General features: G+C 37.6%; 1 protein-coding gene across 1 annotated transcript; it reads left to right on the forward strand.

Moving 5' to 3' along the window:
• The first annotated feature begins 1,053 nt into the window (after positions 1-1,053).
• LOC585570 (sorbitol dehydrogenase) lies at positions 1,054-14,477 on the forward strand. The gene is made up of 9 exons (XM_030976590.1): positions 1,054-1,196; positions 2,499-2,532; positions 4,559-4,723; positions 7,275-7,434; positions 10,254-10,372; positions 11,536-11,601; positions 11,874-12,049; positions 12,749-12,870; positions 14,014-14,477. The coding sequence occupies exons 1-9, from the start codon at positions 1,125-1,127 to the stop codon at positions 14,168-14,170; spliced, it is 1,071 nt and encodes a 356-aa protein (XP_030832450.1). The 5' UTR covers positions 1,054-1,124; the 3' UTR covers positions 14,171-14,477.
• The last annotated feature ends 3,192 nt before the right edge of the window (positions 14,478-17,669 follow it).

Here is a 17,669-nt window from a genome sequence, read left to right on the forward strand (position 1 = left end):
AGGCCCCACATCAGTGGTAACAAAATTGAGCTAGATCAGCTGAAAAGAAAACCCTATAAAACCCATATGAGAAGACTCGCCGTAGTCTCGAGGTACCGATGAATGGACAATGCAAGACGTTTTAAGTGGTGGAAGGTGCCCGCCAGACGCCCCAAAAGAAGTAAAAAAAAAAAAAAAGAGCTACTTCAGCTGGAAAGGAAACCCCATGAAACCAATGGGAAATTGTTCGGCAGAGTCCACAGATACACAAATGACCACTGCCAGACGAAGTGGTGGGGATCGAGTGCCTACCAAACGCCCATGAAGTGCCCCAATCCCCGAAATTGAGACCAGCTGAAAAGGAAACCTTATGATACTCATATGAGACAAGGTCTCGTTTCTGAAATGATATTTGTATCTGACGCAGCGGTATTAATTTTGTTTCTTTCACTCAGACGCGTAGCCAGGGGGCGGTGGGGGCGACCCCCCCCCCAAAAAAAAAAAAAAAACGCCGGCCAAAAGAAGAAAGTAAGAGGACGTAGGAAGAAAAAGGTTTAAGAGTCGAGGACAGTACAACGAATCGTCTTCTTTCTCTAATAATTTGGTGAAACGTCAAAGCTTCCGCGCTTCGCTCGAGTGGGAACCCCCCTCCCTGCACCCACCCCCCCCCCCCTATATGGAGCGCGCTACGCGCGCTCTGTAAGTCAAAGACGTTTAAATATTATGCTCTACAATGAACTAAATTACGTAGAATTGCGTGTCTAGAAATCGGCGTAATTATAATCACAACTTGTAATTGAAATTAAAGATTTCAACCCCGATTTAAACGCTCGAAATATATAAAGTTTGTAGGATTTTATTATTTTATAATATGAAACATTTCGCGTTCACATTTTCATCTCTTTGCTGTCTTAATCATTCATCTCACACTTTAATTATTTGTTTTTTTCTTTTTGAAGACACCATGGCCCAAAATTGTATTTATTTTCTGCGCTAGCAGGTACCGGAAATCTTATTGGTCGCTAAAAGTAGCCAAATTCGTAACTCAACTATTGTTTATTAATACGATCTCATGACCGTACCCTAGCTTTGTCACATCGAAGGAGTGGGTTGAAATTTTGTGAAAGTACCAAAATTACGTCAAAATGGCTCCCAGTCCTACACCGGGTAGTGGTAATTTATCTGCTATATTACGTTCTACTGGAAATCTTGTGTTGGTAAGTAAATCCAAGAAAAAATTGTGCCGTTTGCTTGATATTCTGCTGATATTTAGTCTGAATATTTACTGAATCGTCGTAGTCGTAGAGTCAGTCAGCTGGGGGTCAGAGCAGTTTACCTACGCCCACCGAATGGGTCCGCAGCGGCTGCTAGGATAGTTGATAGGCCCTAGTATTATAGGGCGCGCTACTGTAGTTGGGAAGCGGCACCAATGCAATGATCATGTAGACTAGTGCACAGCCTCATCCTTGAAACACTGGATAGTTGTCATTGTGAGTATAGATATTAAGTGGGAGCATGTTTCAAAGACAGATGGATCTTGCTTGGGTAAAAAGATGCTGTAGAACTCTAGCCTAGGTCTACAAAGAAGCTGAAAACATTTAGATGGTGATTGGTGGTATGAGAGTCAATGACATGACATTGTGTGCAAATCTGGTGACAGGATGTGACATGATCAGGAAGGACTTGCTGAGGGAAAATACGAGAACAAATTGTTAATAAAAGACTCATTTCTTTTCTGGATATTATAAACCGAACATACTAACTGTCAGTATGGTTTAAGAGTGGGAGATTCATTTGAACATGAATTGTTTTGAATAATATTAATACACTCTTAAATAATACTAATAATAACAACCAATCATGCATGAATCATTTACACTATGAACATCACTGACAAAGAAAGTGGACAAAATATACAGTTCCTCATGTAGACAAAGGAACATCCCTTCACTGCTATGATGTAAAAAGGTGAATATGCATGTGACACCTGTTTTACATAATAGCAGTGAAGGGATGTTCTTTTGTCTACCTGAGGAACTGTATATTTTGTCCGCTTTCTTTGTCAGTCATGTTCATAGTGTTAGTATATTTCATATTTGACCTTATAGACCACAAAATAATTTAAAATTATCTTATTAATGGCATAAGAGGTACACTGTGGGAATGGTTTCAAAGTCAGTTGATCAACAAAACCATACGATGTTTAATAATCCTAATTCTCCTTATTCTAAGGCCAAGTGTGGAGTCCCTCAGGTCTGGGCGCCTAACATGACATTCCATTGATTCTGTTGAATAAAATGCAAAGGAATCTGAAATAATATGGCTCAACACTCCTGGCAGAGTAAAATGATTTTGGACAAAGAAAAGACTTATGTCAATACTTCTCGGATATGCCTATTGCACATTCTCTCAAAAAGCAAGATTAATTGGTTTTTCCTTCGCATTTTATTTAATGGAATACCTAATCAGTTCATGTACAATACAATGACATGTTTTTCCCCCTTTATTCCTTCATTTAGGAGGATACTTCCATTCCTCAACCAACAGAAAATGGTAAGTCTGCCGAGGGGGGTACTAGTTTGAATAACTGATTGAGACAGGGTTTTTTTTTTTTGCCTTTTGATTTGTTTTATTTTTGTTTTATTTATTTCTCCTTCAAGCTTAACACTTTTTATGCCTCCGCCACCGAAGGTGGTGCCGGAGGCATCATGTTTTTGGGTTGTTCGTCCGTACGTCCCGTTTGACCGTTATCACAATATCTCAAGAACCATTTAAGATTTAAACTTAAGACTCGGGAATAGTATTTATCACCATAGGAAGACGATCTGATTAGATTTTGGAGTACGTAGGTCAAAGGTCACAGGTCACAGAGGTCAACTTATGAAATTCCTTGTATTGAGTTTGTTAGCGCGATATCTCAAGAACCATTGGAGATTTAAACTTCAAACTTAAGGATAGTATGTATCACCATAGGAAGACGATCTGATTAGATTTTGGAGCACGTATGTCAAAGGTCAAGGGTCACAGAGGTCAACTTATGAAATTCCATACATTGAGATTGTTATCATGATATCTCAAGAACCACTGGAGATTTAAACTTCAAACTTAGTGATAGTGTGTATCACTATAGGAAAACAATCTGATTACATTTTGGGTCACGAGGTCAAAGGTCAAAGGTCACAGGGCTCATTATGTATGCAAAAACAGCTTGTGATCGCGTTATCTGAACAACCGATTGATGGATTCCTGCCAAACTTTGGTCATGTATGTATCTTGCAGAGCTGATGAACTGATTAGATTTTGGGGTCACGAGGTCAAAGGTCACAGGGCTCATTATGTATGCAAAAACAGCTTGTGATCGCGTTATCTGAAGAACCGATTGATGGATTCCTGCCAAACTTTGGTCATGTATGTATCTTGCAAAGCCAATGAACTGATTAGATTTTGGGGTCACGAGGTCAAAGGTCACAGCGCACATTGTGTATGCAAAAACAGCTCGTGATCGCCTTATCTCAAGAACCGATTGATGGATTCCTGCCAAACTTAGGTCATGTATGTAACTTGCAGAGCTGATGAACTGATTAGATTTTGGGGTCATGAGGTAAAGGTCAAGGTCATGCGGCTCATTATGTATGCAAAAATAGCTTGTGATCGTATTATCATTAGAACAGATTGATGGATTCCTGCCAAACTTAGATCATTTATGTATCTTGCAGAGCCAATGAATGGTTCATAAGATCAAAGGTCATGGGCTCATTATGTATGCAAAAATAGCTTGTGGACGCATTCTCATTAGAACTGACAGATGGATTACTATTTAACTCAGGAAATCTTGCAGAGCCAATGAACTGAGTAGATTTTAGGGTCATGAGGTCAAAGATCAAAGGGTCATATATGTATATGAGAAATTGCTTGTAATCACAATATTCTGAGAACATGTTAATGGATTACAATTGAACTTGAATTTGATAAATTTCTTCCGTTTCGGTTTGTAAAATTGCTCTATGATGGAGGCATCATTTTCGACTGCGCGCAGTCGAATTCCATCTAGTTTTTTATACATGTATGAAGAAAATTGATGTAATATCTTAGTTTGGTTAAAAATGGATCACTAAAACACCTGTAATATGGAAGAGAAGTACCAGTAGGGAAATGGATACAGAAATTTATGTGAACCTTTTGCTGCTAACTTGTTCTCTTATAATGCACATACTGGTAACATTGATGTTTAAAATGGCTTTGAGAAGAGAGCTATACTCATTTACATTTAATATGCATAGTGGTAAAATAGAAATAGTACAAGTGTCAAATTAGAATAATCCCATGTTATACAGCATACATGTAGCTGAATATTCAGAATGTGAATTGCATACATTACATGTTGTTAGGTAGGGCAAGCCATAATGTTTGTCCTACCTAGCAACAATTCTGTCTGCAAGTCACATTCTGATGATTGAAATACAATTATTGAAACAGGTGAATGAAATAATTTGTAACAAGGCTCATAAAACAAAGATTTGTGCGTTAGATTTGTTTACATTATTAAAATGGCCCGTTGTATTCTTTATGATCCTTTCAGAGGTGCAGATACAAATGCATGCTGTTGGGATCTGTGGATCAGATGTTCATTACTGGACCCATGGACGTATCGGAGACTTTATTGTGAATGCACCAATGATCCTTGGTCATGAAGCAAGTGGCATTGTATCAGCTGTTGGGAGCAAAGTAACATCTTTGAAAGTGGGTAAGTTGTCAAATTTAGTTTAGTGAGATGCTCAGATGGTGGAAAGACTTCCTTTTGTGCCAGCCACCTAAAATTAAGCACTTAGCCTCTAGTCAACATTCTCTCTTCTCTCCTTCCATTCCTCCTTCAATCTATTGATACTCTTGCATGCTATTTTTTATCACTCATGCATGAAATATGCATCATTTGGGCTGCATCAAATGAAAGATCTAAGCTTTACAAATGTGTCCTTCATTAATTATAATTGTGATTAAGTTATGATAAAACATCAATAATTCTCAGTTTTGTTTTTCTGGGACGCACTGTAGAGCAAGGTAGATTTTTTTGGATCCATAATAATTTTTTAAACAGTAGCCCAGAACTTTTTGCTGTTCAGTGTATGTTTCTCCTTTTTGAATTAACGTACTTCAAATTCGATGGTTGGATTAGCCTTTGATTACCTGATACATCGAAAATTCACTAATTCTTAAATGATTATTCAAGGCTAGATATAAGAAAATACTTTTTTAGCAATAGAGTGGTGGAACTGTGGAATGGTCTCCCAGAAAACGTTGTGGCTACTGGGTCGGTCAACTCATTTAAGAATAGACTTGATAGTCACTGGTCAAAGAATATAAGCCTTTTGTATGAGCCGGTCTAGGTGTTGTCTATTGACTTGACTTGACTTAGGTGCATAGGACGGTGTGTCCCCTTGCTCCCCTACGAGAAATCATGTTCCAGTCTGATCTGTCCTGGGCTCGTTGCTCTGCCTCTTGTGTGGATAATCCGACATCGCATTGAACCTGGTCCTTCCATCTCTTTGGAGGGCGTCCCCGAGGTCTGCGTCCATTAAAGTCATTTTGGAATGCTTGGTATGGTAGGCGGTGATGCGGCATGCGTAAAACATGGCCAAACCATTTCAAGCGACGTTTGGTTATTTCCTCGCATATGGTGCTTGGGATGTTCAGTCTCTGCCTGATCTCTTCGTTCCTGATCTTGTCCATTAGGTGAACTCCAAGGATGGTCCGGAGACACCTCATTTCAGATACTTCAAGCTTATTTCTATCAGATTTTCGGAGAGTCCAGGATTCTGCTCCATATGTGGCAATAGGGAGGATAAGTGCTCTGTAGATCCTGACTTTGAGACTCCTAGAAATATCTTGGTTGGACCAGATGGCACTTTTCAGTCTTCCGAATGCCCAAGCAGCCAGTCGTGTACGTCTCTTCACGTCCTCTTCTATGGATGGAACTGTGCTGCCGAGAAAGACAAATTTTTCCACTTTGTCAATGTTGGTGTTGTTAAGTGAAATATCTTGATGATCCTCTGTCATGACTTTGCATTTTGTTGCATTGATTTTCATACCCCATCTTCTACAAGCCTTCTCCAGTTCATTTGTTGAGATTTGGAGGTTTTCAAATATGAGTTCCATCAGGGTGGTGTCATCTGCATATCTGATGTTGTTGATACGCATGTCACCCATCTGTATTCCACTTTCTAGTTGTTGGATGTCCTTCATCACATATTCCAGGAATAGGTTGAAGAGACTTGGAGAGAGGAGGCAGCCTTGTCTTACCCCAGTTATGACATCAAACCATTCAGTTATCTTTCCATTCACCATAACAGAGCATTTGGTTTGTTTGTACATGCTCTCTATGAGGTCAACTAAGGGCTTGTCCACTCCAATGGAACGCAGACATTTCCAGAGAGCTTCTCGCCATATGGTATCAAATGCTGCTTTAAAGTCAACAAAGTTCAGGTGGATTGGTATCCTTCTTTCTCTGGCCTTTTCGATGATCTGTCTGACGACAAACACAGCATCTGTGGTGCCCCTAAGACTTCTGAATCCACATTGTTCCTTCGTCAGATGATTCTCGATGGTTCCCTGTATTCTCATGAGGACCATTCTACAGAAAACTTTCCCGGGTATTGAGAGTAGAGTTATAGCTCTGTAGTTGGATGGATCCAGCTTGTCTCCTTTCTTAAACACTGGGGTGATAAGACCCTTGCTCCAGTCTTCCGGGGTTTCACCTTCCGACCATGCTGCATTTATTATTTTGAGCAGGAGTTGCCTCATTGGTTGTCCACCAGCCTTTAGAGTTTCAGCAGCTATTTTGTCCCACCCGCAGGCCTTGTTGTTCTTCAATAGTTTTATTGCCGTCTCTACTTCTTCAATTGTGAAAGGTTCACTTGGATTATCTGTAGGTTGTGGGTCAGGTATGGTCAGAAGAGCATTTTCGTCCCTTGGAAATTGTGTGTTAAGGTGAGTGCTAAAATGTACTCCCCAGCATTTCAACACATCTGCGGGAGCAGTTTTTAAGATGCCGTCCTTGTTCTTAACAGCAAGTTGCATTTTGTCTCTCTCACCAGATAGTTTCTTCACCTTCTTGAAGGTCTCATGTTAATTACACAACCTCCTCCCTCCACAAATAGCAGCAACCATGGAAGAATCCTGGATCGATGAACAGGCTTAGACCTACAACATCGTGTATTAAAGTAAAGTAAGTAAAGTAATAATTGGCCATTCAATACATATAGACGATACTTACATGTATTATTATTTTATTTCATCAGGTGATCGTGTAGCCATTGAACCAGGTGTACCGTGCAGGTTATGCAACTTCTGCAAAGGAGGACGTTATAACCTGTGTCCAGATATGGCTTTCTGTGCCACTCCCCCTATTGATGGGAGCCTTAGACGATACTACTGCCATGCTGCAGACTTCTGCTACAAGTAAGTCTAAGTCTCATGCAAGCATAAGGTCTGTAACACCCTACATCATCACTTATTGAACCTCACCATTACGCTTTTGGGTACTGGTATTCTACATTTTGAATTGAAGACAATTGTATCAATTAAAAGGCCCTGGAGTTTTTTTTTTTTTTTTTTTCTACTCTGTATGGTTCTGCTCCAGTAAAGATACAACATTGCAGGTTACTATAGTATGTGCATAAAATGAATGAAGATTTCTTGAAGATTGGGAGAATTACTGCATTTACACCATACTCTATGGCAGAAGTGTAGCATTCTAGTCATAACACTGTATGACTCTCCTACACGGTTGTAGGACACCTACCCCCTGGACATCCACCCCCCGGATAACCGACCCCCCAGTCAACTACCCCCTAGGGCAACCACCCTCTAGTACGACTAACATATTTGCCGCCGTTGAGGCCACACCCCGATTTTGACATTTCACAGACAAAAAAATAAATGATTTAAAAAATATTGTTTTGCTTTTTTGCCGACACCATGGGCGGCAAGCCAGATGGCGTCTTATTTCAGCTTTCTCCTAGGACGCAGTTACACAGTCGATCATGTTTTGCACCTTAGGTTGGCGTGCGGGCTGCGAGGATTGAGGTTGCTTTAGCGATGGCACGAACTTAGATCTAGATCTACCGGTAGTTTTTGGTTGGTAAGTTATGAAGTTTATTCACGAGATTGACAAAACTTCATGTCAACAATATCTAGAAATGTCCTGTACTATTGTACATTAACTGGCATAGTTATTGTACTTAGCTAAATCCCATATATGTACGAATACGTGCTTTTTTGACTGCAAAATTTTGACTTTTGTTGCTCATAGGCCGCACCCAGACTGTCCCCTAGGACAACTACCCCCTAGGAAAACTACCCCCGGACAACTACAACCCAGACAACTACCCACTTCAACAACCATCCTCTAGGACAACTACCCCCCTTCCCCCCCCCCCCCCCCCCGAGAACTATCCTAGGGGGTAGTTGTCCGGGGGTAGTCCTAGAAAGTGGTTGCCCTAGGGGGGCTAGTTGTCCTAGGGGGTAGTTGACTGGGGTTAGTTATCCGGTGGTGGATGTCCAGGGGGTTGGTGTCCGGATACGCTCCTACACATGGGAACCTCATTCTTGTCCTAGCTACTGAATACTAGACTGAATGAGGGACACACTTGTACATGTAACAACAATCGTTTGTTTGCTCTTTAGAAGGAGTATTCTCCAGGATCACAGTTAATGTATAATTAGAGTCTGACAACAGACTACACATATATATATATATATATATATATATATATATATATATATATAGTGTAACGTTTAAAGACAAGATGTATACTGCACTCTTCATTTTTTGCTATCACTTCATGTATATGTCTGTTTATCTTCTAATCTTAATCTGTATATTCAATTCAATTCAATTTAATTATTTGGCATTATAAACAAATTATGAAAAAAAAATTAAAAAATATATAAATAAAATAAAAAATCATAAATATAGATTAAATAATAGGCCAGGACCCCTAAGAAGCAACTTATGCTTGTAAATGAGGCCCCTATTGATAAGTTCAGCAAAATATATTGATCTATCTTGTTTTCATGCGGATCAGACTTGCCATTGTCCTTGGCCAATCAAACAAACCTCTGTTGACTGAGTGAATGTAGCATTAGCCTTATGTTGACTTATATCGTATGGATTCCTCTTTTCTTTCCTTGATTTTGTGGGAGTTAACCTTTATTTGATTTTCTGTGCACTTTGGAGTCTGGATGTAGCAGTGTACTTGGTTCGTTACAGTCGTATTGAGAGAAATCTCGGGGGAGAACAATCTTTGTGAAGGATTGAACCATTGACATTGAAACTTACATGTACATGTACATATACTCTAAATTGAGACTTAACACAATTCATTTACTTGTCTTGATGGTAACAGGCGTGATAAAAACCAGATTTAAATCGGTTTTCTGATTTGATTTGATTTTCCCGATTTTTTCCCAATTTAAAAAATAAATAAATTTACCTGATTTTTTTTCTTTCTTTTTTCTTCCCGATTTTATCCAAATTTCCCTTATTCGTTCTATTCTTCCAAATCTTTCCCTAATATTTCTCAATTTTTCTTACTCTAAAGGGGGAATGTTGTTAGATGCCATTTCCCCCCCCCCCCCAAATCCTCTTTCTGTTTTTTAACTCAAGGGGGGGGGGGCGTGGTTGAGGAAATTATTATTATTTTTTTTTTTAGTGCTCACTATCACCCCTGAGGTAAATACATTGTGATTTTGCCCAGTGCATCAAAAAAGTATATCTTCTCTACAAGTAGGTTAAATACGCTTATTTAAACCACCTGTCCACCCACCATTCATCAGTTTCTTTTATGCCTCTAATCCCATTCTTATGGTTGCCCCCACCAGCTATGTATTCCTCATTCCAAGTGTGTATGTTCTTGTGCAAGATTTCTTCTATGTATATCCTCAACCTACACAACTCAGCCAATTCAGATCTGTGATATTCATTGTGTTTTGCCCCCCCCCCCCCTCTCTCTCTCCCCTTCTCTCTCTAAATATTTGTGATGAACAAGATAAAAGCTAGATGTTCTCTGTAGGTTTCCATGGTGAGTGAGTTTTCAGGATTGCAAGACACCATGTGCTTAGCTGTAAATCCTGTAATGAAAGATCTCACATACTCCCTCATTAACTCTACAGCAGAGAGATGCCTCCATGAAACTTCTCATCTCTCATAATTTGGTAAATTCCAGTCTGGATATTTTCAAACATTTTTTCAAACCATGTATTGTTTCACTTTCTAGATTACCTGACCATGTAAGCCTGGAAGAGGGTGCTCTTCTGGAGCCTCTATCTGTTGGAGTGCATGCATGCAAGCGAGCTGGGGTGACTATCGGCAGTAAGGTGCTCATATGTGGAGCAGGTATGTGTTTGTTGTAACGTTTGTCGCTAAAATATCCATAAATATAACGATTTCTAATATTTGTGGTGCCCCGCAAGTATTCAATACTTTAAATCAGTCGTTGAAAAAGCAAGATAGCGCCTTTTACCAGGGAAAAAAATACTTTTAAAATTTCGGGGGCTACTTTTCAAGCTTGCTTGCATGAAAATAACACCCTTTAATTTGTTTTGCATTGAACTCTATACAATTTTGGGGGGCTCTTTCATGACTTTCGGGCGCTCTTTTGGGCATTTCGGGGGCTAATTTGCCCCGAGCCCCCGTGTATTTTTTCACTGCCTTTTACCTTGTATTCCAGCCAATGACGATGTTGGCTCTTTGTTGGCTATTTCGTGTTGGTTATAATAGGCACAACCAGCCGGGCCTGTGTTTTGTTCTTATTAATTAACTAATTAATTAACGGTCACTATCTTTTTTTGAAAGTGGAGCTGAATTGGTATGATCGTACTGGCTAAATTTCACACATTTTGGGGTCTAAAATTGCGTTCATTGCAATTTCAGGTCCTATAAGGGCACTAGAAATGTCATAAATGAAAACAAGAGCAATAACCATGCACTTAGAAGGCATTAGCAGACTGAAACAAGAACTCAACTATCATGTTTCATTGTTCTGTCAGATATTTATATATGTACCCTTATGTATCCCTGGTAATTCTTGAGGCCCCTCTGCATTACCAGTATTTATTTGGTTGTAACCAAGCTACCCTGAGGCTCTGTCAATTTTCAAGAATCCTTTTCTTATCAGGGGTACCCATTTACTAGTACACCTCGACTGATAGTGGCAAATTTAGACAAATGTGTTCCCAAAGGACTTAACCGCTGTGGTAGGGGCTTTAGTTATGAACATTATGCCCAATCTTTGTATATTGATAGATACTTTGTGTTACTGCTAAGTGCTATATGTATTGTTGTTGTTCCATATACATTCATTGTCTATGATGCATCAGCACTCTGATCACGATTCTGTAAAAGCGCTTAATAAGAATCAATTATTATCATTCGTCATGACCAATTTGATCCATAGTCTGATGTCCTATCCAGTAGACCATGATGCCTGTAGTTATTTGACTTTATACATCTATGACTGATTCGTCTTTATTATCCTTTATCTTCTTGATTTTAACCAGGACCCATTGGATTGGTGAATCTTATGACAGCCAAAGCAATGGGAGCTTCTTCTGTTGTCATAACAGGTAAATCATGTCATTTGTTAATTAATTGTTAGTAGGCATTCTATAGCAAGACATAACTTTCAATTTGTTTTACGTCCGATAATTCTCTTCTTAAACCAAATGCAACCAAACACGCATATATATTTCATTCTTCTGGTATTGTCTAGAAAGGTGCTGTTTTTTAAAGAAAAGTCCTACTTGTAGAATTTTTTTAATCTTATGTTATTCAAGCTCTTTTTGAAGGTTCCACAATATCCAACATCAATTGTACTTGTATTCATGTTGTAATACAGATCTTGAACAGAACCGTTTGGACGTAGCATCCAAGCTTGGTGCTGATCACGCCATCCGTGTGGACACTAAGGATGTACAAGAATTGGTCAAACGTATCCATTCTGCGCTAGGAGAGGAACCTAGTATTACTATTGAATGCACCGGAGCACCGCCTTCTATTCAAACAGGCATCTTTGTAAGTTACCATGGGACAACCATTCAATCAGGAATTATAGATTTTAAAAAGTCCAGTTGACTGAACAATAAGCCTAGTTTTTGATTAAGTTTTAGTTTTGTCTCATGGGGAAATTGTTGCATTCATTTTGCAAAAATACAGAGTTTGTGAAGAATCAATTTCTTATTAAACGATTGGATAATTGTTGCATTTATGTAGCCAAAAATTAGTTTTTATTTGAGTTCGTTTAGTACTTTTGAAGAATTAATCTCTTTCCAAATGATATTCTAAATACTTCATTTAAATCTTGTAGGGCTGAAGTTTGTCACCATTACGTATTTTTGAAATGTGGTTCCATACAGGAATTAATTATGTTAACTTTTTAGAAATAGGAGTTCTGAAAGTAAAGGCATGCTTTTGATAGTTTAAAAGTTTATTTAATGGTCAGTTTCTTAACCCTCATCTTTAAAGGTGAGCACATCTTGCTCAGCATGTACATGTAATAATTATTTTCTTAAATAATGAGATTTGCATTCATTATAAAGTTTGATCCAGTTCAGTAGTCTTTGTGTATAGATACAGCATGAAAAAAACGCATGTTCAGAATTGTGTAACAGCTAGTTCATACATGGTTCTCAATGACGTAATCATGCAATGATTATGACTTACACTAAAAATACTAATTTTTAAATATATTTTCTTTCTTTCTCTGTCTCGTAGGCAACTAGATCTGGAGGTGTACTTGTCTTGGTTGGACTAGGACCACCTGAAATCAGTCTTCCAGTGGTCAATGCAGCGGTCAGAGAAGTGGACATTAGAGGAATATTCAGATATGTCAACTGGTAGGTTTACTAGCAAGAATTGTATTTTCCTGCGGTACAACGTATAGCAGGAAAATGTTATATATGCGGATCCATTTAATGATTACATAGGAGTGGCGAGACGCCATGATCACGCAAGGCGGGATGGTTTGAATAACTTAGGCAGGTGAAAGTTATTGTATTGAGAGGGAAAGGAATGTTCAGAAGGCATAATAAGAGAGGGAAATGGGTGTGGTAGCCATTCTAGCTTTGTCAGACACTAGATACACGACACAAATTTTAATTGAAAATTTTAATACAGAACAATAGTTTGGTGTTGGTTTTTGTTGGTGGTATAGAGATTCAAATAAATCATTTTTATTGGGACGATTTGCCATTAGGTTTTTCCAGAGCATTTGCCTTATTTAGTATATCTCTGGTTTTTTCAACCTAGGGAATCGGTCCGGGCGTGGGGCAAAAAGGCAAAGCCCCATGCAGGTTACGGATCAAAGCAGATCAAATTTAATATTTTGCAATGTTCTATACAACGTCAGTATATACTTAGGTGTGAACGTTGATGATTGAGATTAAAATTATGCAATGTTAAGAATATTTACATTTGATATTTTTAAAATCAAGAATGAGCTTAAAAACTGAAAATATTTTGATATTCAAAATTACGTAATAAGATTGTTCAAGATTGTTCAATAATAATAATAATAGCTCACATTTATAATGCACCTAAAACTTTGTTTCTAGGCGCGGAACATATTATTACCCCGGTCATCGGATTCAGGCTTACCCGCAACACAATGTATGCACATTTTCCACTCCCTGGGGAGTATTCCAGCCAGTCGCCATTTTACAAGCGCCATTTGCTAATCCAACCACAGAACTGATTTTGTTCAAGAAGATACAATTCGAATAAAAGCTGGCTTGGTCGGTCTGGCAGGCTTTCCCATAAAATTACCTATCTACTTGCTTAATTTTAAGAAAAGAAATATATTGCAGCAGAAGAGATTTTTTAGTACAGTGTATCTGACTTCTTAAACTAATCTAATAGTTATGATTAAGGTTGTAATCTATGACAGGAGATATGTGATAGCCATATTTCTGTATAAAGTTTGTATTGTTTGATATCATTTTTCATTTATCTTTATTTTCCCCTATTCCCCCCTCCCCCAGCTACCCCACAGCATTGGAAATGATAGCGAGTGGGAAGATTGATGCCAAACCTCTCATCACACATCATTTCAAGTTAGCAGAATCCCTGAAAGCCTTTGAAACAGCCAAGACCGGTGAGGGTGGAGCCATCAAGGTCATGATCCATTGTGACCAATAGCTTCTCATCCTCAAGGTCATCATCCATTGTGACCAGTAGCGAGTCATCCTCAAGGTCATGATTATCCTCAAGATCAATCAAGGAGACTATCACAGTAGGTATGTTTTCATCAGCTCGAGATTGCCAAATAGTCCACTATTTCTGATTTGGGAAATAAGCCAGAAGTTACAAATCGCATCTTCATCAGCTCGAGACTCGACCTCAAAACTCGAAACTCAAGCTCTAGAAATTAACTTGAGATATTTTGCTCAGCGTTCGCGCATAGTGCGAGTCTTTGGGCTGGTGAAGACACACCGGACAAATAGCGGGATATATTGCAAACTAGCCCAAGATATCTTGGGATGATTATCTAGACCAAATATCCTGCTAATTGCAACTGCGGGCTGATGAAGACGCAAAGTAGCTGGATAATTTGCGATCAGGATAGTTAAAATAGCGGGTTATTTGGCAATCTCGAGCTGATGGAAACAGGCCTAGTGTTTACAGCTATCCTGGATATCAAAAATCTGCAAAATGAGTAACCGTTTGAACTCAGGGAGTACATCTGATTGAATTGTAAAAATGTGATATAAATAATTACCTTGGTTAGCAGATACTGGTATTATATTCATATACCTTGTACTTTGGATTGAATGTATTTACAGCTTTAGTAACATTTACTTGAAAAAAAAGGACCAAAGTAAGTAAGTCATCATGTGAAGTTTAAAAAAAAAAAGTGTAATCTACTGTGTAATTAACTTCTTATGTTTTATATTGTTATCATTGTACTGTGTGATTTCTTCTGTTACAGATTGTTAATCCCCTTGCCATCCATCAATGAAATACATATATGTTTTGGAATCATTTAACTTGCTGATTGATACTCATAATGAGGTCGCTACAGTCTTGACTTACAAATAGATCATACTTGTATTGTTGACTTTGTTTGTCAAGAGATTCCAACCTACCTTGTGTGTAAGTGCTCAGAATTATTTAGTAATCATGCCATCTCATTCATCTGCATTATTGTGTATAGGTGACCAACTGTTAATAATTGTTAAGATCACATAACTCTTTAGATGTTTTGTTCCATAATGTTATCAAATAAGCTGCCATTAATCATTTTATGTATATAATTATACATGTAAGAGATTGTGCACAAAGCACAGTTCATTACATGAGGGTCTTATTTTTTAATGTTAAATACTGTGTGTGAAGATATAAATTCTTCACTCTAAGTCTCAAATCTCAATGTTTTCATGACAGAGACTATATTGTGTAAAGAAAACTATATAGATATATAAATATTATATATTTTTGTAATTGTAAGATGAATGATGGTCATGTACTTGTTAATCCACATTCCCCTGCTAACTGTGTATTAAAGATGAAACTGATTTTCATGGAGAAGTTTATTTTTTTTAAAGATAGGGAATGGGTTTTTAATTTGGATATGAAAATAATTTAATAATAAGAAGATAAACGTGATCCATAGGCCTATATCTTTATCATTATATCTGCTATTGAGTGTTCATGTCAGCACTTCTACCCTAATATCTAGATTATTTTAGAATTGTACAATAAAATTGAAATTATATATCTTGCCTGAGTAACCACATGAATATGTACGATAAAGCAAAGGTGAAGTGTTTCAAAGATTTAAGCCATTAATATATGATGAATTCAATTGTTCCCTTTTTACATTTTTAGTTATAACAATTTTGATAAAGAGATGCAATAAATATAAATTGATTTTACATATTGTGAATCATACCCTCCTCTTGTTTTTATTATTTCTTCCTAATCTAAAAATTTTCATAAAAAGTTGCTTTCATAATGCCTACAAGATGAAATATTTTATGTCTGGATGGGTAGATCTTAACGTAAGGTTTTTAGAGTAATACCTTGGTCACACCAACGAGATCAACAAAAGACCGAACAAACAACAAAATAAAAAATCCCCAGAATGGCCCGAAATTGGTCACTATGGAGTTGGTATGAAGTGTCAGTCATAATGCGACTGAGGTATATTACCCAAGTCACCAACAAGACTGATACCTGACCAACAAAAGATTAAACAAAGAATTACATTAGCCCAAATGGTGTCAAGATTGGTCTGTATGGAGTTAGCTTGGCAGTGTGACTGAGGTACAAAACCTTATATAATTAATTGAGATTGAGATGAAAGAAGAACAATTGGTGTGTGGATAAAATATGCAAATTTCTCTTTCTCTCCCTTTACTATGCTCTATCACTCCCTCTCTCTTCCTTTACTTTTCTCTACGCCCCCTCTCTATCTCTCTCTCCCTTTACTTTTCTCTATGCCCCCTCTCTATCTCTCTCTCCCTTTACTTTTCTCTATGCCCCCTCTCTATCTCTCTCTCCCTTTACTTTTCTCTATGCCCCCTCTCTATCTCTCTCTCCCTTTAATTTTCTCTATCACCTCCTCTTTTTCTCTGTTGAATTTTCTCTATCACTCCCCCTCTCTCCTTTAATTTTCTCCATCGTTCCCTCTCCCTCGTTTTCTTTCTCAATCAATCCCTCTCCCCCATTTTCTTTTCTCTATCTCTCCCTTTATTTTTCTCTATCACTCCCTCTCTCTCTCTCCAAACGCTGAAATGCCAATAACAACAACAACATTCACTGTTCTCTATCAATCCCCCTCCCCCTCTCTCTCTCTTTACTTTTCTTTCCCCTTGGAATTATCCAATATCAAGCAAGATGAACTGGCCCAGGTTTAATACATTCTTTACCTATATATACAAAGTAAGTTTAAGTTTAATACCCAACTCACTTTGCTGTAGTAATGGTATTTTTACAAATCAACAAAATTTCTGTTAAACATACCGGTACATGGTATTTTGTAAAAAAATAACAAGAAGAGCAAGATTATAGTATGACCCCAAGAAAAGGCTTTATTTAGCACAATATACACATCAAATAACAAAAATATTACATCTTCATTTCTCAAAAGGAAAACCATCCTCAAAAAAAGCACGTCACAGCAAAAGTTATTTCCATCAAAACGTAGTGAATAACACTCAATCCTAATAACGGCAATTAAGTGCATACACAAAAGTTATACAAAAATTTGCATGAATACCTGTGAATGGCAATGTTTACAAAATACATCATTTTGACAAGATATGAAATTGACATGTATCTTATCACAATTCCAAGGCCTCAAAGTATGCATACAAATACATTCATATTTTTCACTGTTAGTACATGTACTACATGTATACAATTCAATGATAGAATTAATTTTCTACATTTCATATTATCCAGAACAGTAGAATCAAATATTTCAAAAATCAAAACATACAAGGCATATTAATATTCAAACAATTTTAAAAATGACAAGTCCACTTTTCCTTGGAATTGCCAACACACAAATATGTGATTTAATATGGATATGGCAGAATTGTAATGAATTTTCTTTGATGCAATGTATCCAGGAAAAAATCTTCATAATTTTGACCCTGTTTCTATGATAAATATTAATACAATAACCTATTTA

The sequence above is a fragment of the Strongylocentrotus purpuratus genome, unplaced genomic scaffold, assembly GCF_000002235.5.
Source record: "Strongylocentrotus purpuratus isolate Spur 01 unplaced genomic scaffold, Spur_5.0 spur5_scaffold_9, whole genome shotgun sequence".
NCBI lineage: Eukaryota > Metazoa > Echinodermata > Echinoidea > Camarodonta > Strongylocentrotidae > Strongylocentrotus > Strongylocentrotus purpuratus.